At 39.8% G+C, this 25,584-nt stretch overlaps 2 protein-coding genes across 2 annotated transcripts in view; both read left to right on the top strand.

Moving 5' to 3' along the window:
- The first annotated feature begins 9,194 nt into the window (after positions 1-9,194).
- LOC124487495 lies at positions 9,195-12,191 on the top strand. The gene is made up of 7 exons (XM_047049873.1): positions 9,195-9,514; positions 10,184-10,257; positions 10,438-10,588; positions 10,827-10,883; positions 11,109-11,480; positions 11,588-11,689; positions 11,790-12,191. Exons 2-7 carry the CDS (start codon positions 10,195-10,197, stop codon positions 12,017-12,019), a joined length of 975 nt encoding a protein of 324 aa, XP_046905829.1. The 5' UTR covers positions 9,195-9,514; positions 10,184-10,194; the 3' UTR covers positions 12,020-12,191.
- A 3,828-nt stretch (positions 12,192-16,019) lies between these two features.
- Positions 16,020-25,584, top strand: part of capn3b (calpain 3b) — a 133,220-nt gene continuing 123,655 nt past the window's right edge. Inside the window, exon 1 of the mRNA XM_047049565.1 lies at positions 16,020-16,143. The gene's annotated coding sequence lies outside the window, so the exon portion shown is untranslated. The remainder of the gene's footprint in view (positions 16,144-25,584) is intronic.

Here is a 25,584-nt window from a genome sequence, read left to right on the forward strand (position 1 = left end):
CATATAAGGAGTTAACTTACGTTGGTATGTCGCATAACCTGCTTTCTGGAATACCCCCCTGGTTATAATGAAGTTGAGCCTAAATATCAAGACCTACACCATCTGTTCTAACTCAACACATAACAGACCCAACACACCGGCACGGAAACACACTAGATCTAGTGATAACAACTGGACTAAATATCAATAACATCTCTATAACTGATCTACCCCTCTCAAACCATCATTGTGTACTTTTTAATGTGGAAATTATCCTAACAAAAACCACAAAAGAATTCTTAGTCCAAAGAAGATATTTAGACGATACAGCTATGATTACATTTTCTGAACAATTTGCTCTATATGAACAAACTAATCATGATTGCTCTCTGAATGAAATGGTAGAGAACCTCAATGATGCACTATTATCTGTGTTAGACTCTGTTGCACCACTGAAAACCAAAAAGAAGTCCACAAGCAGAACCTCCCCATGGCTGAGAAATAAACATGTTAGTGAAACTAAAAGAAAATGCCGTGCAGCAGAAAGAAAATGGAGGAAAACAAAGATCACTATTCACTACAATATCTATAAAGATACACTAACCACCTACAACAAAACCATCCGTCTAGTGAGGAGAGAATATTTCTCCAACATTATTACAGAAAATGCCAGAAACTCCAGAGTTCTTTTCTCCACCATTGACCAGCTGCTAAAAACTGTCCCTGCCCCCCCGCCATCCTCAGCAGTTAAATGTGAAGAGCTTGCTTTGTTCTTCAAGAACAAATTAACTTTGATCAGAGCTAGTACTAGTAATAGTGGGGTCGAAACTGACATCAGTAGATTCTGCAACATAACCATGAGCACATTTACCTGTATCACACTAAGTGAACTTTCAAAAATTGTCAGTGAATCTAACTCCGCAAACTCAGATATTGATCCTATACCCACAACATTCTTTAAGCGAGTGTTTGATAGTGTCTCATGTCCGGTGCTAGAGATTATAAACACATCCCTTAGAATTGGCGTCTTCCCAGATGCCTTCAAAACAGCTGTTGTAAATCCCCTATTAAAGAAACCCAAATTGGATTGCAAACAGTCTACTTGCAAATTACAGACCAATATCAAACCTTCCATTTATTAGTAAAGTACTTGAAAAGATCGTTTCAGTCCAACTAAATTCTTTTCTTGAAGAAAATAACATTCTGGAAGTCTCGCAGTCAAGTTTCAGGAAATATCACAGTACTGAAACTGCGCTCACTAAAATAATTAGCGACCTCAGACTAAACTCTGATGCAAATAAAGTCTCTATCCTTATCCTTTTAGATCTCAGTGCAGCATTTGATACCATTGATCACAACATCTTAATCAATAGACTGGAAAAACTTATTGGGTTCACGGATAGTGTATTGAACTGGATGAAATCACATATCACAGGAAGGAAGTTTTATGTTAGTTTAGGAGACCATAGATCTAAGAAACATGAGAACTGCTACGGGGTTGCTCAAGGAAGCTGCCTAAGTCCATTACTTTTTTCTCTTTATATGTTACCACTCGTGAAGTTAATTCATGCTTTTATATCCAGCCGGCTGGACTACTGTAACGCACTTTTCACTGGTCTTCCCCAAAAGAACACTGAAAGACTACAGCTCATTCAAAATTCTGCAGCTAGATTATTAACCAAAACTAAAAGGAGAGAACACATTAGTCCTGTCCTAGCTACTTTACACTGGCTCCCTGTTACCTTCAGAATTGACTAAGATCCTATTCCTCACATGCAAAGCTCTACACGGACAAGGACCTAGCTACATTGCTAACTCTCTTATAAACTACACACCAGCTAGAACACTGCGATCATCAAATGCAGGCCTATTAGAGGTCGCCGGAAGCAGCCATAAGAAGATTGGTGATGCTGCCTTTGCCAATTACGCCCCATAACTATGGAACAAATTACCCATAAATAACAGAGAAGCAAATACGCTAGACATTTTTAAAAGACAGCTTAAAACCTACCTTTTTACCAAAGCATTTAACAAATTTTTATCTCAGAAGGGCCTTACAACTGGTAGTAGTTATATTATTGTTTTTATAGATTTGCTTTGTATTCCCGCGAAGATTGCGGCTTGTGTTTGACTTGCACTATTGCATATGTGTTACATTTTATCAATCCGGTTGAGTTATTGTATTTTTTTTATTCTGTAATTTTTATTATTATTATTATAATTTTACTTTATTTTAGTTTTTTATTTTATTTTAATTGAGAAACCACAAAGACTGTGCAAGAGTGCATGTGTTTTGTTATATGGTTGAAAACTGCAAGTGCAGCTCAGATCTAAGACGGATTCGAGAGACCGCAGATAGAGTGCGGCTTGTCTGGGTTGTTATGTGTGGAAACTGCAAGTGGCAGCTCGGGTCTAAGACAGATTCGAGAGACCGCAGATAGAGTGCGGCTTGTCTGGTTTGTTATATGTTTGGAAACTGCACGAGGCAGCTCGGATCCAAGACGGATTCGAGAGACTGCAGATAGAGTGCGGCTTGTCTGGGTTGTTATATGTTTGGAAACTGCACGAGGCAGCTCGGATCCAAGACGGATTCGAGAGACCGCAGATAGAGTGCGGCTAGTCTGGTTTGTTATATGTTTTAGATCTATTAATTTTATCACTTGTATTATTGTTTTTGTTGATTTTATGTAAAGCACCTTGAGCTGCAATTCCTGTATGAAATGTGCTATATAAATAAAGTCTTTCTTACTTACTTACTTCAGTGGTGTAGTCTACGTGATACGCAGGTATACACCGTATACCCACTAGAAAAGTCAAGGATTTCCGTATACCCACGTACAAAGGCGCGATGATACGTAACAACATCGTTTTGTGACAGAACCTTCTCGCTTTTATTCATGCAGTCTCCCCGTCTGTATTGTGAATCTGTGAAAATTGGATATTTGGGATTTTCGTTGCCGTGCCCTGGACCTGACGTGAAGTCACTTAAAGATACTATGCAAAGTTTTGGCTTAAAAAAATACGTTGTTTGGCTGTCATTCTTTGTGCGTTCTTTCATTTCTCGCAACTACGTACAGTTTGAACCACGTTTTACGAGATATGAAACGTAAACAGACCCAAATAACTCTACTTCAGTGATTTCAAAAGTATGTCGGGTCGGGTGATACTGCAGCTCCCACAGTCTGAGATCATGATGACCCGATCGTAAACGTTACCACAGAAAACCAGCCAGAAAATTCTACCGCAACGTTACTGTTACCTTGTAGGCTAAATATCAGTAACTTACATATGATATCGTATGTGTGTGCGTGTGCCTTAGTACAGCAGTAAACAGAATACAACGTTTATATTTCCTTGTTTCAGATGATGAGAGAGATGGTGAGAACTCCTGGCCAGCATTGTGGACTAAAAGTCAGGCTAGAGTTTAAAAACAAGCATCCTTGGTGACATTTAGTCATTTAGCAGACGCTCTTATCCAGAGCGACTTACAGTAAGTACAGGGACATGGTTAGAGTGGAGGGACGGAAAGTTAGGAACAGTAGATATCAGCACACACATGCTGACATACAACCGCAGTTTGTCTATGGAAACGTCACAGTTCTTAGTGTGTGGGGTCAGGGGCGATTCTAGGATCAGACCTTTAGGGGTGCCCAATGAGAATGTGACATGAATACAGTGCCTTGCAAAAGTGCTAAACGCCCCTGCTAATATAAATCCCTAATTTCACTGGATAACAATTAATACATTTATGTATTATTATGCAAAATATTGAATTAATTAAAAAAACTAATGATGTCCCTTTCTTCATGACCTACCAGCATCAAATGATAAAAAACATTTAGTATCATTTTTAGGGGTGCTGAGATGAAATTTAAAATGGTCTAATATCGCACTGTGTGGGGTGTCGCTCTGGGACAGGTGAGTATGAGATTGGGAGGGGAAAATCACAGCATACTCACTACAAAAACATAGACTATACCACTGAGTCTGTTCCAAAGAAGAAAATATCTAAAATAGCCCTGCGTCTACCATTTCCGTCTTGAATTTGGGAACCAACAGATATGGTGTCTTGGGATTGTAATGTACTTGTAGGCCCAGTTTTCCAGAAATGGATTTAAGCCTAGTCCTAAAGTAAGACAATTCAATGAAGATCTTGGTTGAAAAGGTTTTTAGTTTAGGACTAGGCTTAATCCATGTCTGGAAAACTGGGCCATAGAGTGCAAGAAGGAACAGAAGGCTTGTTCTAATCTATGGAGAGAGATTTGTTAGGAGTAAAACTTTAGTTGAAGTTTCCTCCGCATTTTGCATACTCACACATTCCTTGTGCCTCTAAGAAAGGTGGTGGTGTTGCTATGATTTTAATCCAGATTCAACCTCAGCCTGAAATCTATGAACACCTTCAAAACATTGGAAATAATCAGCATGAAACCATTACAAACCAAGGTTTATAAAATACCTTTGTTATTGTTTGCTCTGTAGGTAGCGTTTGTTTCTGTTTTGATTTTGTTACATTGTCATAAAGTATTGATTATCTTACTATTTTGATCATAAACGATGTTTTCGCATTTAAAGTTCCTTGTCTTTGTGCCTGCTTTCTGTCACGGCTGGCTGCAAGGAGGACCCAAAAGCGGGGTGCGGAACTGAAAGTTTATTAAAGGATAACCGAAATCTCACAAGTTAAGTTCTGGAACAAAGACAGAAAACAATCCGCAGAAGTCAACTCAAAAGGGATGATCCGAAATACGTATACTTTGTAGTAGCGGAAGAATGACGGTTTATTATTAAACTATTTTGTTTCTGATTGTTTTTATTGATGAAACCATATCAAATATATGTAGTAACAATTTTAGAAAAGCAATAAGCCCCGCGAGTCCGTGGTTTACGCTGATTTTAGAACAGGTAAGGGTTTACGCTGATTTTAGAACAGGTAAGGGGTTCCTACCTGTTCTAAAATCAGCGTAAACCACGGCCTCTTGGGGCTTATTGCTTAAACAAATACCGACGGGCCGAAAAGGACCCAGACGCGATAAACGGAACTTTTTGGAACATTCTGAGAGCCTTATAATAAATGCACAATATCAAAACTCAAGCTTGTCTTGTGAGGCAAATTTATTCAATCAGAAAAAAACGTTTGGCGCACGCATGGCTCTCCCTTATCCTCTTTCACAGAATATGATTTAAGTGTAAACGGTGAATGGGACTTCTACTTTGATGCCCATAGAGATTGGGAAAGCAAAGGAAGTTTGGAACGTACACAAACCGGGCATCGTTGACATAGCATCTGTCAAATAGATACAGCTGTCAAAGTATAACGTTAGTTAGCTATTTTCCTGATCTTAGCAGTTAGCCAGGGGGTCCCATTATCATCCACCCAACCACTTTCAATGGAGAAATGTCAGTTTGACGCTGCGCAAGGCAGATGCTACATACGGTTTGAGAGCGTATTTAGATACTCAAATCTCAAAGTAAGAAGATGTAATTTGGTGTGCAGCAATATAAGATGTGTAAATATCGATAAGTTACTTTCTTTTGTTGCTGCTGCATATAGGGTTGCCACCTCCAATGTGGTCAAATAAGGGACGCCTTGGCTGTGGCCAATGTCGGGGGGAAATATTTAAGCGGGGGTCTGGGGGTTGTCCCCCAGGAGATTTTCGGTGTTAAATACTTCATTTCTTGCATTCTGGTGATTGTTTTCTTAACCAAATTGTGCCTTTTAATGCATCAACTTAAATTCCTCTGCCACTCTAAACATAACATTAATGCAGACGCTCTTATCCAGAGCAACTTAAAGTAAGTACAGGGACATTCCCCCTGAGTAAGTAGGGTGAAGTGCTTTGCCTAAGAACACAACGTCAATTTGCACGGCCTGGAATCGAACCAACGACCTTCTGATTAATAGCCCAACGCCCTAACTGCTCAGCCATCTGACCCATGACTAAACATAATAATAAACTGGCATCTGTGCAATTTGAAGAGTTTTCTTTCACAATCCTATACTGAATCCTATACTGGAAGTCTACTGTTGAACAAAATATGAATCACAGTTAAGTTTTTTTGGATTGTTTGTGGGGGCTTTAAGGATTAAAACACCAGATCCTGGACATGTGAAATTTGTTTGGTCTGTCAAAATGTACTATTTAGTTTGGAAGAAGCAAGAAACCATTGATAAACTCAAAAATAGCAAATGACCTGGTTGACCACCAAAGACCACTATGATGGATATTTAATTTATTTGTGAAATTAAATTAACAATACAATTAGTTGTGAAGATAAATGCATCAAGCTGATCAGAACAACTGTTAAAAGAGCAGGGCTCCTTTAAGAGATCGAGGCAGGAACTTGATTATTAGAATGCCAAGTCATTACAATCATCATCGACGTGCTACACGTGGGACTATCTTATTTTGATTATCAGAATGACAGGCAGTCACTGTTACTCAACGTCATTGTTACCATGTCTCGTGAAACTCTTGGTTTTATGATATTATTTCTCATGTAGGAGCATGTGAAAACGTAACATAAGCATTAGAGTAGGTTTAGCACGAAAATACGGGACATATTGCGTCCCGTATTGACTCAGTACGGGACGGTAAATTGTATTGTTCAATACGGGACGGTCCCGTATTATACGGGACGGGTGGCAACCCTAGCTGCATGTCTTCTTTCAGAAATTAACGGAAGAAACGGTTGTGGACGATAATGGGGCCCCTTAAACTGCGTGGTACAGTAATGCATTGTTAGCTATACCCAGATAGCACACATACGTCGGGCCGACGTCGGCTTAAGATCGAAACGTCGTGTTCTATTCATAACGTCGGATAAGCATCGGCAAATGGTCGGATTTATTCTCATCTCTGTGCTCTATTTCAAACGTCGCAGATACGTCGGCTCATCGTCGGCTCATCACTGACTGTTTCAGGAAGAACGTTCCATTATGCTCATTCCGTGTTGTATTGCAAACATATCTAGAACCAGAGACTCGCGAGTCAGAGGCGTTCACTTTTTAAACCGTCATTTATCTTCTCAAAGAAGGAGCAGTCGTCGTTAGGTAAGTAAATGTAAGTAGAAAAATATCAAAACGTTATGCGATAAGTGGCCTATGCCTACAACAATGTGTAAAGTTACTGTAATGAGCTAGGTTTGAGTGAACGTTGTGCTACAGAGCTAGCGCAAAGGGACCCCAACCGGCCAGGCTAGTTCGACACTGGTCAGACATTTTACAAACATTTACCCACTAACTAGAGCAAAATAAACATACACTATACATGTTATGTCAAAGTGTTGTATTGTAATAAGTAACCTAGGCATACAGACACATAGGCTAATACATTCTGGTTTAACAGTGATATGTCGGATTTTGTTTCTTCTAATTTCGGCAGTTAGCTACTGTAACCATGGCAGTCAAGACAGTCAGAGGGCGGCGCAGACCAATGGAAGACGCAGAACTGTAGGCAAAGCTGTATATTTATGTTTCTCTGTTCCGTTGATCTCTCTTTTATGTGTTGGAGTTCTTTTAAGAGCTTGATGACAACATCCAATCTGATAATAAAAGATCGTTAACTTGAATTGTGTCTCTTCATTACCCACACACAGAAAATCCAGGTTGAATGAAGTAGCTAGCTACTGCTAATAGCCTATTGTATGTTCATTTGCTAAGTGACATTTCCAACCGTCTCATACTTCTGCGTATCTATGACACGGGTTGACGCATCTATTTCGCGTGCCATAGATACGCCAAATCGCTTTTTTGCGTGCATGAATGGGATGTGCGTGCAGTTTATACGCAAATTCCTCCCATTCATTTCTATCAGCAGAAAATGCGTCTATATCACACGCAGAACTTCAACAACTCTTTATCCATTTTACGTCATCATCCAGACTCGGATTTTACGGAGAGTCACGATATCGAAGCATCCAAATGTATTTTTTAAACGTTTTTGTGGGGGAATTTTCACCTCAAACACCTTTAAATAACAAACAGTAATTTGTATTTGCCACTAACGCCAAGCAGCATTCTTGTAGCCTAAATATAAATAAAAAAAATAGCCTATGGGCACACACAGGCAATATAAGCTGTAGCCTATACAGGCCAGGTTCTTGCCAGCCATGGAAGAGTGGGCTGTGGAGATTTAAAATAAGGTTTCTGATTTAACTCTGTTTAACTCAAGACAACTATCATCTCAATATTCACCACACACGTCTATATCGATTTGTGATCTTGGTCAAATCCGACTCTGGGTGATGACGTAAAATGATAAGAGTTCATGAAGTTCTGCGTGTAATAGAGACGCATTTTCTCTTGATCGACATGAATGGGAAGATGTGCGTGCAGTTTATACGCGAATTCCTCCCATTTATTTCTATCGGCTGAAAATGCGGAAAAATGCGGAAGAATTTTCTTATATCCTTGAATATTGTTCAACCCCATTGATTCCTATCATTGATAATTCACCAATAAGATGGGTTAATGTTATGTCCATCCAGTTTTTTGAAATTCTGCATTGATTCTGAAAAAAATAATGAAAAAAGTTTCGAATTTGTATCGGAAAATCTTCAGTCACCGTGGTTAGACGATCTATGATTTATGTATTTATTAAATAGGATTTTCTTGTATTTATTTATACTTATACACTGTTAATATGAAGAATTTATATCTCAAAATGAACGTGAACCTGACCGGAAGGTGAAGAAATTAGTTTTACTAGCTGATTATAATTATACAATTGCCTGTTTTAATCTTGCCTTTATGCATGCACTGTACAGCACCGGAGAGAGATTAGTTGTAGTAAGTATATAATTATGGGGAATTATAGTTATGGGGAAATGCACTTAATTAGCGAAGTATTAAAAAAGGTAGGACAAGGACACGAGAAAGGATCAACGCATTCGTATTGGAACAACCCCCAGAGGCTGCCCTGTGAATTTTACCGCGGTAATTCTTCAGTGCGTTTTCATCCCTCTCCCGGCAAGTTAACACAAATATCTTGCTCTGATTCTGGCATGCAAAATTGTGTTTTGAGGATCGTGCATGTTTTATCTTTAATATCAAAAGGAACAGTGAGTGTTTGTCAATGTTAAGATTATTCGCATTTATGTATATTTATTTACAATCAAAATGGGATATTAGCTAGTGCTAGCCAGGCTAGCTAGCTTGCCAGTTTCCCCTTTAGTTTATTTGAGCGGGCTAATCTCCTTTTGAGCGGGCTGATCTCCTGGAATATACAATTGTAGGCCATCTCAATTGGCAGATCCAGGCTAGGGTTTACCTTCCTTTTCAATAATACCGTATCTTACTCGCAAATCAGTAATGGAACTTGTAGATTTTAAATCAATTTAATCAGTGAAGAACATCTTAAGGTCTGATCTTTAGATTAGTTTGCTATATCCATTGCAGCACACTTTGTAATCACTTGTTTTTACCTTTCTTTGCAGCTCCAGTACACTTACCTTGTCCCTACACCTTACCTTTGACCTCCCATACAAAACCCAACGGCTCTTTTAAGAGCCAAACATCTCATCTTTCTCATCGTTTTGAGTGAGTCTGGGCCAGGTTTTTATTTATTATTGCAGTAGTCTAAACAATTCATTTTCTAAAGTTCCCTTTACCTGGCTAAAGGACTAACAATATATATTTTTTTAAACGTCTACATGCATGCATGCTGTCCCATGTTACTGTTGCTATAATATTTCACCCAATTTGAGTGTTAGCCTTTTGAGTTATGGACAATAGGCATTTATTAAAAGACATATATCCCATGGGTATGGGTTAGTAGAGGCCTACTAAAGCTACCATTAGGTTCCGACGGCTTTTATCACCCATTTCGGCTAACGAATGTTGGTATAGCCCTTTGAAGCAGCGGGGTGAGGAGACACCCCTTTGAATCACCCAGAAAATACTTGTTTTCTGATGATGACCGCTTCTTACATGGCTACTTCCAAATGTGTAATGTGATACACTAAGTGAAAGCAGACCTCTCAAATGAGGTCCACTAAAAAATGTCAACCAAATGAATATAAATTATATATAATGTATACTCAACTTAATGCATTTTACAAATACAATTACACAACTGGCAATGTGAATTTTATGCACACACAAAATGACACATTATTATTGGGTTATTTCGCTGCCTAGAAATTAATATTCTAATCACTTAAAAAGAAATAGTCTAGAAATAATTCCTACTTTCTTTCTTTTTTGCAGAAACACCTAGAATGTCCAATAACTCGCTAGAAGCGGCACTTCTTCTTGGTGATGTGTTCCTTAACCAGATACAGGTAAACTGAATGCGTCTTTAAACATTATATTATATCATTATATTTTTTGGGTTTGGCGAGATTGAAAAATTGTACTCCCCAACACGTACACACACTCACCAAACATGAAAGGATACTTTCTAGTACATGTGTTCCAACGTTAGTGTGTCATAACCTAAATCAAGTCTATTATAATTTTAGGAACAAAACCAAATCCCGCCTGCTAAAAAGGGCAAACCATGTCGCACAACTGTCCAGTGGACGGAAAGGGACAGCAGTGTAAATGTTGGAAGGCCTCAACGGAAAGGAACCACAAAATCTTCTGGGAATGAAAGGCAGGCCTTGAATCCTGGTGAGGTGGTCATTTGGGCATTAACATTTTGTGTAAAGTTCCATGTGTTTTAAAACACAGCCCTAAAACACATACATATTACAAAGTAAAAACACATGTGGTTAGCAGTCAATCAATTTCATGCAATAGTCTATATTGGATGTACCCCTATAGTATTAGAACCTGATGTAAAACATCTACTCATTGTTCATAGATTGACTAAATGTACTGTACTTCTGTCATTGTATTTTGTTTCCAGTTTACGACACCAGTGTGGCCACCTTTCAGAAAGATTTTATTCTTCAAACAGAGATCGGTAACTACTAACTATACTTAAACAGGCTGGCTGTGGACTGTGTGTTGTTGTGCCCAAGCTTACTGTGTGTGTTGATCTGTGTGTATTTGCTCCCCTCTGCCGCATGCAATACAAATACAAATATTTGCTATAAATGAGATCCTGGTTATCAGCCAGCATTAGTTGTTCTATAAAATATTGAAAACAATATCTGTGATCTTAATCTTGTTTTTTCCTTAAATGAAGCTTCACTCATTGAAGAACTGGGGCATATTTTAAACAATGAGCCAGAAGAATTATCTTCAGCCATGACCTGGCAAAAAAGGCAGGCTATGAGCCATGAGAGATGGCAGATGGCGAGGGAGGCCATGGTTGGAAATGTATTGGCAGCTGAGCATGTGAAGGACTGCATCTGCCAACACTGCCAAACTGAAGAGGCTGTTATAAGGTGCAGAGACTGTCTACCTAGGCAGTATCTCTGCACCAAATGTGATGGAGAAGTTCACCATCACCTACCTCTCCACAACAGGGACTCCATGGTTTGTGGGTTTTACAAGCCATTGAGTCCAACCACTGCAGTCAAGAGGCATTCACAGGCCTATCATTATTCTGAGCAGGGTATTTGTCTTATGTGTGTCATACTTTGCAAGTGAACATTTCCCATACTGTAAATATTATTTGTTTATGAATGTAAAAAGCAACTGATAATTGTGTTCTATTTGTAGTCCGACTTCTCCCGGTACTTTTGCCCCAGAGCATTTGCGCTTGCCCAGCAAGTTCATGCCGGATGATCAGTGGCAAGTCCATCATTCTGATAGGAATGAATGGTAAGGTGGTTGTTTTCAAGCAACTTGTTGTTCCTTAAGGCTTGTCTATGGTGTATGGTATATAATGCATACTTAACAGATTTTCTAACTCTTCCATCAGGACGCTACAACCTCACCCTTCCAGCTATGGAGTGCTCCGTCTGTTTGGCAACATGGGCAGTTGGGCTGAGTGATCTCCTTATGTCTGGGTACTGGCCAGCCTCTGTACATTTTGAGACCGTGTACGAGGCTGGGCTCTTCAGGTCTTTCTTGGACTTAAAGCTTTTGGCTCCAGGAGTCTTACGTCAAGCATTCCTAGGGATTTCTGTGTACGGCAAAAAAAGTAGGTAGGCCTTTAGCCTCAGTCGTAATAGATATGTACAGCTGTAATATACGGTTTTGTTAGTCATCATGTGTAATTTCACATAATTAAACACATATTATACGAAACTATACGATTACTTCGTTCTACTAATGTTCGGAATCTCGTCTATTTTAAAGAACGACAGTTAGCTATCTGTGACAAGTGGCCTTATATTAGAATATAGTATATATTATATATTTGAATTAAGTAGGCTATTCAATAAAGCAGTAACTACTGTATATGATTACTGTGCGATTTGGAAACCTTAATATGTAAGCCTACAGTAAGAACAGACTTTGAATGCTTGTCAAAATGGCCAGCAAGTAATGATCCAAAACAGCTGTCAGCACACTTGACTGCATTGTAGTATTATTGTCAAGATGTGCAACTTATATGTCAATGGCAATAATGCAATAGAAACATTCATTTTAAATGCATATTTTCCCTACTCACCCACCATTATACTTACAATGTAATTGTTTAGTTCAGTGTTTCAGATACAGTATTGTTTCACATTTCTGAAGCATTTGACAAATCCTTAACCTGGCCATGGTCTTCTCATGACCTGTGTCAAGGCTCTATCCAGCAAGAAACTCGTCCACCAGGGCCACATAAAACCTTTTGGAACATGCCACAAGACTGTTGTAGACTTCTCTGCTAGATGTCAAATGGTTTACAGTCTCTGTCTTGCCCATCTGGATGTCTGTCAGCAGAACACTTTTCCTACGATATATGAATATAGACCTTACCAATGCAGTTATAGGCTATACAGTCTGTCTACTTTACAAGCAAGTGTAAAAGCATATAAGTATGTGGTCATGTATGTAATGGTAAGAATAATGTGGTATTGGAAGCCATTGACCGGCTCCACTTCTTCAACACAGGAGGCACTAGATTAAGCTCCATCCTGGGTTCTGCTGTTCCATCTAACCGCAATAATATTGGCGTTAACTGTCTTAAATTGTTTGAGCACATTGTATGGCCCTTTGCCAGGTTTAGGCACTTAAAACAAACAACATTGCAGTGTGGATTATTGCCTTTTTTTTAACTTGTATTTTACTACAGTGGTCGCTGTTTTAGTTAAGCCTATGTTGTTGGTAACACATGATCAGGTAAAAGTCAGGTAAACAGACGCACAATTGAGTTTTCTGCCAAAACTATGTTTGGCTCCATTACAAAACTAGATAGTTCATTGTGGTATTGCATTCTTTATCAAAGAACAGACTTTAGCTAGACTGCTCCTTTGGTAAATGTTCTTATTTCTTAAGTTGCCCTATCTTGTCAGTGTAATGTTAGTCACAACATATCTTAACCATGAAACCAAGTTTATTACGAGAAAGGTAACATCTGGAACTTCAGTCATCCATGCCACATTAACAGACAGTTAGGGTCATCTGGACATTACCCTCAGGCTCCCAAGTGGGTGGCCAAGTCTTCTTACTGAAAATAAAATACACAATTAGAAATTGAAGAATAAATAAATTGGTAGGATAAAATAATAATTGAAAGTCCAAAAATTGTATCTTACCATGATGGACAAGGCAACCAATGCACCTTAACCTCTTTGTGCCCCTTAGAAATGAGTGAAACACAGAATAAACAAGACATTTTATGGATAATGAATGGCTAAATTACATTACATTTTGTAATTGTAAGCAACTGTAAACATAACATCATTGTATATACATTAGGGTATAAAACATTAAAAGATATATTTGGTTGTATGAAATGCAACTCGGAATCCATGCCAAGCCCCCCCCCCTCCCCCCCACACCTGAAGCAGAGTCAGCGTGACTTTTTATAAGCACACACACCTGAAGCTATGTTCTTTTTTATTTGTTTGTCAGTCATCTACCTCATCCATCACACCAAACTACTTTCATCTATCAAAATATAATTTGTAAGGACAAAGACCAGGGAAATGCAAAACCCTAATGTGTTTAAAGGACAGATCAGCTGATGCACTGGCAGGGCAGTAATTTGGTTCTTTCACAAAAGTACCAACACCTTAATATGTTAATTGAGACATTAAAGAACTGAATACAATACAGGTTAGACAGAGCTCCATCTACGGCAGTGGTCACCAACCTTTTTAGGCCAAAGATCACCGACCTTTGCCTTGGTGACCCGAAGATCTACCTATTGAGGCGTTGAGAGACAGAACAGACTCCAGACTGAACTTACAACTTAACTTTATATTTGGCCTTATTGTAATTGAATGAAATCAAACACTTTGTGAACAATATGAACAAGAAAAAACACTTTTGCAATGAGCAGGCTGGATATGAACGGTTTTATTTATAAACTGAAGTTACAACACAACACTGACAAATTTCTCATGTGACAAGTCAGTGTGATGGCTGTGACTGAACACTGTCTGTGAGTGCCTTGTAGTTTGGCTCATAAGCAGAGACAGCCAGTCTGAGGCAGTCTGTGAGGTGTCTGTCAGTAAGCCGGCTCCTGTACTTGGATTTGGTGATTTTCATCTGTGAAAATGCCATTTCACAGAGGTAGGTCGATCCAAAGTAGGCACTCACTTTTAGTGCACATGCACTGAGGAGAGGAAACTTCTCTCGGCTGACAAGTCCCCAAAAGTCACTGTCCCTTGACCTGGCTTTCAGCTCAATGTCATTTTGCAAATCAAGCATCTCCATGTCCACTCCACTTGGCAAAGCAAATGCTTTCTCGAATTGGTCTGCAACCTCCTCTGTATTAATAGGCAGGAATGGGTTTGAAAGAAATACAGCAATATCCTTCATGATTTCTAACTCACCAAAACGTCGACTGAACTCCGCTGCCAGTTTGTCCAGGTGCACACAGTACTGCTCAGGGTGAAAGTCAGAAGAGTCTTTGATGGACTGTGACATTTTTTCCAGGTTTGTAAAGTGTGTCAGCGTCCCTTTCCTCAGATTCGTGGTCCAGACACAGAGTTTGGCCTTGAACGCATTCACTGCGCTGATCATGTGGAGGAGGTGCCGGTCTTTTCCCTGGAGTTCGTGGTTGAGCGAGTTCAGTTTTCCGGTTAGGTCCGTCAGAAACCCCAGGTCCAGTAGCCACGCATCCGTTGAAAGTTCCTCGTGCTCCTCGTTCCTTTTCGACAGAAACGTCTTAATCTCAGGCAGCAAGTCAACAAATCGCTGCAGCACTTTTCCGCGACTCAACCACCTGACATCAGCATGCAGAAGCAGGTCTCCATACGCCGAATCGAGCTCATCCAATAACGCCTTGAATAAGCGATGCTGAAGCGCTTTTGCTCGAATCGAGTTTACCACTTTGACCACCAGTGACATGACATGAGAAAAGTCCACAACTTTCCCAGCCAAGGCTTGCTGATGAATCACACAGTGATACTTCATGAAGTCGGGGAAATCCGGATCATTACGGCACAGTGCTATAAAACCAGCGTGCACACCGCACATTGCCGGTGCCCCATCGGTAGTGATTGCCACCAGTTTCTGAATGGGGATGTTCTTTTCACGGACATAGCTTTGTGGATAGCAGTCTTTGAATTTCGGATGGTTAGTGTTGTGGTGCCGCTCCAAATTCCCTCGCTTAGACAGTGCCTGTGGCTGGTGGCACAACATACACACACTCTTGTCTTTTACCAAGGTAAAGATGAATTCCTCCTCCCATTCATGATGGAAACTGTAGTTTTTCGCCCTCTTTCGTGGTGCCTCTGCCATGCTTGCTAACACTATGTGGACAACACGGCCGGGTAAATAAACAAACCAACGGCAACCACGCCCACAGGTATCCTGGGATAGCAGGTCTCTCAAAGGTCGTCTTCGGGAAAAAACGCCCATTTATTCTGTCGGTGAATTGCTTTGCAACACGCACAGGCCAATATGCAAATCCAGGTACAAGAGAACGCGCGTTCAGTTTAAGAATCCTCCGCGTTCATGAATTAGTCGGAGATCAGTATTTCTGAAATTATTTTGGAGATCGACAGGGAAAGTCTCCGAGATCGACACGTCGATCGCGATCGACAGGTTGGCGACCTCTGATCTACGGCATCTGATGTCAGGCAGTCAAGTTCTTGTGCTTTTCACTACCATATAAAAATATTTTGAGCATCAACTGTATCTTTGTGAATTAACCAAACATCAAAAAGGTAATGAACAGTATTTCAGTTTTAATGTGGGATTGGTGTCTTTTGATTTGTGTTTTTTTACTAACCTTTCTTATACGACTCATCGACACAGATTCCACTGGGAAAACGTCCAGTGATCCATGGAATTGGCACTCTGTCAAAAAAATTATACAATAAACATACATATACTCCACACACAGTAATTAATAATGCATGAATACAAATATGTTTTATATGGCTTTATTGCTTATACAGTCTTTTTCCTACCTTTGACTTTTATGTCCCTCTTAGTTTTGCCCTGTTTTTTGGCAGAAACATTTACAGGTGACTTCCTGTAAAGAAAAGTATAATTGACACCTAAATTATAGCAAATCGAACTAAAGTTTTTCGAAATTGTACTTATGCACACTAGGGTATATTACACTTTAACATTGGGCCCATGACTTGAGATGTCTAAATATAATTATTCTTTGTTCTTCTGTAGACTGACGATATTTCCTATTTTGGCACTCACCACTCATCCTTTTGTCCTCTCTCTTCCTCTATATCTTTCTCTGCAGCTCCTGACTCTTTTATATCCGTCTGTCTCTTTTCCTCTACATGTGTATGTGTCCCTCCAGCTTCCTCTACATTCCTCACCACCATAATCTCTTTTCTTTCTCTCTGTCTTATTTCTCCCTTTGCCTCTACATTCCATTCTAAACCCAACTCTGTCTGTACATTGTTTCTTTGTTTATCGTCCTCGATTGTCATCTGTTCTCCCATCTCCCCCTTTTCTGCCTGTCTTCCCTCCTCTACATCCTTATCTGTGACAATCTTTTCAACCTCTCTTTCCTGCTGTCTTCCACCTTCCTGTACATCCATTTCTATTCCAGTCTGTATCTCTTTCTCTTGCTGTTCTCTCCCCTCCTCTAAATCTATCTCCATCTCCACCACCTCCCCACTCTCAACTACATCTCCCCTTCTGTCGTCCTGTCCTGTTTCTTTGTCTGTTTCCAGAGTAACACCTTTGAAGAATGATTTAACAGTGTAAATAATATACAAATAACTAGAATGATAGATTTTCTCAGAAAAAATGCTATGCTAAAGCTTGTGTATCTCTTATGCTTTCACATGACCATATACTTATAAATGATCGATTACTAAATGTAACAAAGTGCCAATACAATACCTTGTAAAATATGCTCGAATAGGATTAACACCTTTTCCAACACCCCATGAGCTGCAGCTGGCATCTCAAACGGAATGTGGAATTGTGCTCTCCATTTTGAACGGCTGTATTTCCCCCATAGCAGGAGAGGGAAGTAGCCAAGGGCCTTAAGTTTTTCCATCTGAAACATAAGAAAAATGTCAAAAACATAAACTGTCTTTCGAGGTAGAGGAATGTTTGGCATGCCTTTGCCATGCACACAAATTGGGAATGCAGAGACACATGTATAGTTACACTATTGCCTGTCATGCAAGTACAAACTGGAAAACCGTGACAGACATTTTGCACATTAGCATATTCAGTAACAACCCATAACCATATTTGGCATATTACAGATAACTTTCTTACCATGATAAATGAATTGTCCAACACCTTTGTTTGGTTCCTTGATTTTTTTGTTGTTTGTGCCCATTCTTTGGCTTGAGCACGGAACTTTAATAGCCGGACGGTATGCCGCAGCTTGAAATCAAGCAGCTTCCCACACTGTAAGAGAAACAGGAAGACAGTGAGGCAGGAGGGTTAAAACCAAAAGGCATCTTAACTATTAAACATGATGAGAAGAGTGTAGATTGTGTACACAATCACCTTGACACAACGCCGGTTGCCACAATTCACACTAATGTGACAATGAGGGCACTTACGCAAAGTTGAACCAGGCATTCTAAGAACTGCAAAGGACAATAAAAAAAAAGTTAAAGGTATCAAACATAAACTTTGAGATAGTCTCTGCTAACCCATGGGATATATGTCTTATAATAAATGTCTATTGTCCATAACTCAAAAGGCTAACAGTCAAATTGGGTGAAATATTATAGCAACAGTAACATGGGACAGCATGCATGCATGTAGACGTTTAAAAAAATATATATTGTTAGTCCTTTAGCCAGGTAAAGGGAACTTTAGAAAATGAATTGTTTAGACTACTGCAATAATAAATAAAAACCTGGCCCAGACTCACTCAAAACGATGAGAAAGATGAGATGTTTGGCTCTTAAAAGAGCCGTTGGGTTTTGTATGGGAGGTCAAAGGTAAGGTGTAGGGACAAGGTAAGTGTACTGGAGCTGCAAAGAAAGGTAAAAACAAGTGATTACAAAGTGTGCTGCATGGTTATAGCAAACTAATCTAAAGATCAGACCTTAAGATGTTCTTCACTGATTAAATTGATTTAAAATCTACAAGTTCCATTACTGATTTGCGAGTAAGATATGGTATTATTGAAAAGGAAGGTAAACCCTAGCCTGGATCTGCCAATTGAGATGGCCTACTATTGTATATTCCAGGAGATCAGCCCGCTCAAAAGGAGATTAGCCCGCTCAAATAAACTAAAGGGGAAACTGGCAAACTAGCTAGCCTGGCTAGCACTAGCTAATATCCCATTTTGATTGTAAATAAATATACATAAATGCGAATAATCTTAACATTGACAAACACTCACTGTCCCTTTTGATATTAAAGATAAAACATGCACGATCCTCAAAACACAATTTTGCATGCCAGAATCAGAGCAAGATATTTGTGTTAACTTGCCGGGAGAGGGATGAAAACGCACTGAAGAATTACCGCGGTAAAATTCACAGGGCAGCCTCTGGGGGTTGTTCCAATACGAATGCGTTGATCCTTTCTCGTGTCCTTGTCCTACCTTTTTTAATACTTCGCTAATTAAGTGCATTTCCCCATAACTATAATTCCCCATAATTATATACTTACTACAACTAATCTCTCTCCGGTGCTGTACAGTGCATGCATAAAGGCAAGATTAAAACAGGCAATTTTATAATTATAATCAGCTAGTAAAACTAATTTCTTCACCTTCCGGTCAGGTTCACGTTCATTTTGAGATACAAATTCTTCATATTAACAGTGTATAAGTATAAATAAATACAAGAAAATCCTATTTAATAAATACATAAATCATAGATCGTCTTGCCACGGTGACTGAAGATTTTCCGATACAAATTCGAAACTTTTTTCATTATTTTTTTCAGAATCTATGCAGAATTTCTAAAAACTGGATGGACATAACATTAACCCATCTTATTGGTGAATTATCAATGATAGGAATCAATGGGGTTGAACAATATTCAAGGATATAAGAAAATTCTTCCGCATTCTTCCGCATTTTCAGCCGATAGAAATAAATGGGAGGAATTCGCGTATAAACTGCACGCACATCTTCCCATTCATGTCGATCAAGAGAAAATGCGTCTCTATTACACGCAGAACTTCATGAACTCTTATCATTTTACGTCATCACCCAGAGTCGGATTTGACCAAGATCACAAATCGATATAGACGTGTGTGGTGAATATTGAGATGATAGTTGTCTTGAGTTAAACAGAGTTAAATCAGAAACCTTATTTTAAATCTCCACAGCCCACTCTTCCATGGCTGGCAAGAACCTGGCCTGTATAGGCTACAGCTTATATTGCCTGTGTGTGCCCATAGGCTATTTTTTCTTATTTATATTTAGGCTACAAGAATGCTGCTTGGCGTTGGTGGCAAATAAAAATTACTGTTTGTTATTTAAAGGTGTTTGAGGTGAAAATTCCCCCACAAAAACGTAAAAACGTAAAAAATACATTTGGATGCTTCGATATCGTGACTCTCCGTAAAATCCGAGTCTGGATGATGACGTATGAATGGGAATGAAATGAATGGAAGGAATTTGCGTATAAACTGCACGCAAAACAGCGATTTGGCGTATCTATGGCACGCAAAATAGATGCGTCAACCCGTGTCATAGATACGCAGAAGTATGAGACTGGGTTGGACATTTCAGATAGATAGTGAAATATTTGCTGTCTGAGAGATCCAAACTAAATAAATAAATGTATAGTTAAGTCGAAATATCTGCGAACGGCCGGTTGGTACAGTTTTGATTCATCGTCCAGACATCGTCTGGAGGTCGGTTTCGATCAATTGCCGACGTCTCGGCGACGTCTTGCCAATGTGCAAACGATGTCCATACGACGTTGGGCCAACGATTATTGTATACGTCGGCCCGACGTCGGCCCGACGTATGTGTGCTATCTGGGTAGCAAACAGTACAATACCTGTCTCTTCTGTGCACCCTCCTTCACCGGCTGGTCGTAAAAGACTAGTAAGTTTTGTAAGTTTGGCATTTAATTCAGATTTTTTTGGGGGGGAATGCCGATTTTGGGCACCGCTTTCAAATGTGCGTTTCATTTTTCCTATAGTTAGCTACCTATTTGCAGCGGGCTCGCCGGTCTGTTTGACCACCTGACCTGCTTCGTCATGTCACTTACCTAGCTAACAAAGAAAGCACAATTAAATATACTTTTCTTCATTTTCATATCACCTCTGGAAACACAGACAAGACAATAAGAACATAGTGTGCATCCCATGTAATTCAAATTGGATAAAAAAAAATAAAAAACTGGAGACCTCCCATGAGGCCCCCCGTCCCTGCGAGGCCCCCCCGCGGTGCGGGGGCTGCGGGGGTATAGACCAATTATATGTTTGTAAACATTCGGGATGCGCGCGCAGCGTGGTTGCAGAAAACCGGGAAAGGATAGCATTTACAATGGCAAAAGGACCACACGGATAATACAAATAGTTAGATTTAAAAAGACCTAAAAGGTCGAGGAGGACAGCCTATAGGAGAGAAAGCGATTACCCATTGATCTGTCGCATCAGAATTTTGATTTGGCTCACGAAAGTCTTGAGATTTGAGTGAGAATGTCGCCCGGTACAGACTGCATAGTCGAGGGGCAACCATGTCACAAAGTTCATCATTTTACAGTTTTAAAGTCAATTTTACATCTAAAAAGTCGAGCAGGGCAGCTTTCAAGAGATATGCGAATTCTGTTTTTAGCCAGCTGGTCCGATTATTTTTCTGATTTGTTTAAACTGGCGATCTGAGTGAGACTGCGTCCCCGTTACATTGTTTTGACGTTAGCCTCAGTCAGACTCGCTCACTGGCAGTGTGCACAATGTTGTATTTCACTCCATTATACACCAGAAACGTCAGGGAGGACTGCTTAATGTAGATACGAGCCTGATGAAGATAGCCAGCTTCTCGGATTTCTTTAACCGAGCCTGTTTCATTCATTTGCCTGAGAAAGCGACCTCCATTAGCCAGGTTAGTTTTGCCCGATCACTTGGTCAGGCTATTTAAGGGTATCGGGGTCAAGTGACTTTTGTGTATCGACAAGTGAAACGTAAATGTATTTGTCCAAAGGCCAAGAGCCTCAAAAAGTTAATATCAAGCCCTGCAATCCAGTGGGCAGAGATATATGATGACCTGATAGACATTCCAAGTGTAATAGACCGGGGAGAAGTTCGTCTTTTGCAACCGACATGCGCAGTGTAGCCTGCTTGACAGTTGTGTGACGTAGGGTGATAATTGGTCTAATTCTTTACGTCCAGGGAAGGGTAAAATGGATTGGAAGCAGTGGCAGCTGGTGAAAATTATTCTAGGTGGGGCTGTGAAATATTCAGTCAATTCGGTAACCATCCTAATACAATTGAACACAAACTGCATGATACAAGTTCTCTGAGAAATAGTAATTATGTAATTAATGCACACCGGTAGAGGCAAATGTCCACATTTGTGGACTATAAATATCATTACACTCATTTCAGAAATATTGAAAACCATGGACATCTGGGCACTTGAGCCACTCTGCCTGGTATTATTAGGAAACACAACTATTACTGTAAAACTAAATATTAAGGATTTATAAATGAATTTAACACAATCAATTATCTTTGATAGAACGTGCCTGTTCTTATCCACTTCTTCGTTGTTTCTCCTCACCTCAATCCGGTGACCTTCGTCCAGTTGCAAGCGATTGTCTGTGCCTAGCATGGCTATCTTGATTGTATACTCCATGGCTGTGTCTACTACCGCGCACTTTATGAAGTACACTGCAATACAGTGCCCTGCAAAACAATGCACTTACATATTCAGTGCACTCTGTTGCTGATAAGTGCTGTCTCGAATGTAACACTGCTACGTTAAACACTTGGTGGAAGTGACGGACGCAAATCTGCTCGCCACACCCGCAAAACCTGCCAAAATGAACGCGCCTCTCCACTTAAGTGGAAAAAGCTGCCGAAAGGGCTCTTCCTTTTCCGCTACATAGCCAAGATGGCGCCCGTTTAGGGCGAGTAGTGTCCATCGTTGTACACTGTTTTTTTGGACCGTTTGCAGTGCGCCATCCAGGTACTTTCAGTGCACTGAATTATTCTGGTTTTGTGAGTGAAGTGCCCTAAGCACTGAAAGTCAGTGCTCAAAGTGCACAAGTGCGCGGTAGTAGACACAGCCCATGTGTGCCTTTGTGCGCTTGTTTTGTTTTCTCAGATAAATGTTCAATATCCTTAACTCCTGTAACAGTCCATGCTGTATCTGTTCCGAATGTTATAAAAAGCAAATACGGGAAGCAAAATAAGGCATTGACATGACTGCATCCAGCTAGCCAGGCCTTCCTGTTGTAGCTTACCAATCGTGGGAGAAACCTCTGTGTATGATTTACCTTTACCCTTTTCGCTTGCCTGTTGTGTAATTTTGATGTCAGGTTGGGCCAATCTTTAATTTTTATTTTCTCCACTAAAGTTCTCCTCTCGAAAGGATTTTGGAGAGGATATCTGACAGAATTTGAGAAATGAAAACGTCTGAAGTCCGGTCCGGAGTCATTCATTTTCAATAACATTAAGTAGGCCCTACAGTCGCAAAATCACTTATATAGCTACTTAACTCTGCTTGGGGCGCTAATTACAGAGCCCTTTATGCATAATTTTTGAGGACGCTGATTGGCTAAATATGTGTTTCTTGTTAGCAATGGTCAGCAATTCACCTATCACCAGCAGGTTGCTAGGCGTTTCGAGGGCGCTTTTCTAGCGCCCCAGGGGCCTGTACTACGAATCAAAGTTTTGGCGTTAGCGAGGTAACTTCAGATTCAACCCAGGGTTTTCTGTACTACGACGGTGGATCACTTGGTACCGGGGTAGATCGCCATGGTAACACATGCTGAACGGCTAACCTGGTCGGGAGCAGGATAAATTGGAGATCAGAGATCAACCGGTATAAAAACCCTGCCCATTAACTAATTCTTATGGAGTTAGATTAGTTTCATAATTCAAACAAACAAACGCAACACGATACAAACAAACTTAACACGATCCAAACAAACGCAACACGATTCATACAAACATAACACGATTCAAACCAACAAACGTAACACGATTCATACAAACATAACACGATTCAAACCAACAAACGTAACACGATTCAAACAAATGTAACACAATTCACAAATGTATTTTGTGATTCACAAATGTAACGCGATTCACAAATAAATGACCCTATTACATTCGTTTGCGACCTGACAAACACAAGTTACAAATCCCTGCATTGGTTGGTGTGAATCCCTGCATTCGTTGGTGTGAATCCCTGCATTCGTTGGTGTGGATTTTTGGAACTTTCCTGACACGCTTAGATTCACAAATGCATTTTTTCTAAAGATATCCTCTGCAGCCTATCACTTGTTACCGGGGTAGATCGCCATGGTAACACATGCTGAACGGCTAACCTGGTCGGGAGCAGGATAAATTGGAGATCAGAGATCAACCGGTATAAAAACCCTGCCCATTAACTAATTCTTATGGAGTTAGATTAGTTTCATAATTCAAACAAACAAACGCAACACGATACAAACAAACTTAACACGATCCAAACAAACGCAACACGATTCATACAAACATAACACGATTCAAACCAACAAACGTAACACGATTCATACAAACATAACACGATTCAAACCAACAAACGTAACACGATTCAAACAAATGTAACACAATTCACAAATGTATTTTGTGATTCACAAATGTAACGCGATTCACAAATAAATGACCCTATTACATTCGTTTGCGACCTGACAAACACAAGTTACAAATCCCTGCATTGGTTGGTGTGAATCCCTGCATTTGTTGGTGTGAATCCCTGCATTCGTTTGTGAGGATTTTTGGAACTTTCCTGACATGCTTAGATTCACAAATGCATTTTTTCTAAAGATATCCTCTGCAGCCTATCAGATGTCTCCAATTTTAGCCAATCACCGGAGAATGTCTAATATGGGTAGACGGGCTCTGCGTTAGCCTAGGAAACACGGAAAATGACTAAACATGAATCCTGCCATTCTCAACAATATTCAATCACGTATGATCATCGGTTTAATAAGATTAAAAAGCAATATTTCACCTACATGCTACCAGACGACATTGCTCGTGATCTGAAGGAGACGATGTCCGTCATTAGGGCAGGTTGTTGAAGTCCACATAGACACGTTAATGTGATTGGCTACAATTGGAAGAGACGATCTGATAGGCTGCAGAGGATATCTTTTAGAAAAAATGCATTTGTGAATCTAAGCGCGTCAGGAAAGTTCCAAAAATCCACACCAACGAATGCAGGGATTCACACCAACGAATGCAGGGATTCTATGGCAAGCCGTTTTAACATTTAATCACTGAATTCTTGATATCCAAAATTTGAATTTTGGATATCAAGAATTCAATTTTGGATATCAAGAATTCAATTTTGGATGTCAAGAATTCCAATTTTGGATATCAACTATTCGAATTTTGGATATCCAGAATAGCATTTTGGATATCAAGAATTCAAATTTTGGATATCAAGAATTGCATTTTGGATATCCAGAATTGCATTTTGGATATCCAGAATTCGAATTCTGGATATCCAGAATTGCATTTTTGGATATCAACAATGTATGCTAATGACTTTCATGTGGGCGGTAGTAGGCAGGCTACGTAAATTCTGTTTGCGAAGGCGTAACATTTTCTACGCTAAGAGCGTTGCCCACTGCGGCCATTTTAGACTTTGCCATCCGTTGGCGTTCGGTTTAGTTCAACATTGATTTTGAAAATGCATGAAGTTGGATGTTTTGAGACTCCAAAAAACGTAACCATTGTCCTAATCTTTATGAATGCATTGTACGTGTAACATACTTATCTGGGTTTAGTTTAAATTCCACTAAATTGGCAGAACTACGCCATCTACTGTTCAAATGTGGATATCAACACGAGTAACATACGCTCGAAAATGTATGAGACTATACCACCCAATACTTTGAAGCACTACTGGCATACATTAAGCTTTCAATTATTTGTAATAAAACTACTAAACTTTCCTCTTGGAGCTATAGATGCTAAACCATCCAACACAATCCAAAACCAGCTCATTTGACATAAGTAGGCCTATGTTGTTCATG

This window comes from Hypomesus transpacificus, chromosome 26, assembly GCF_021917145.1.
Source record: "Hypomesus transpacificus isolate Combined female chromosome 26, fHypTra1, whole genome shotgun sequence".
Taxonomy (NCBI): domain Eukaryota; kingdom Metazoa; phylum Chordata; class Actinopteri; order Osmeriformes; family Osmeridae; genus Hypomesus; species Hypomesus transpacificus.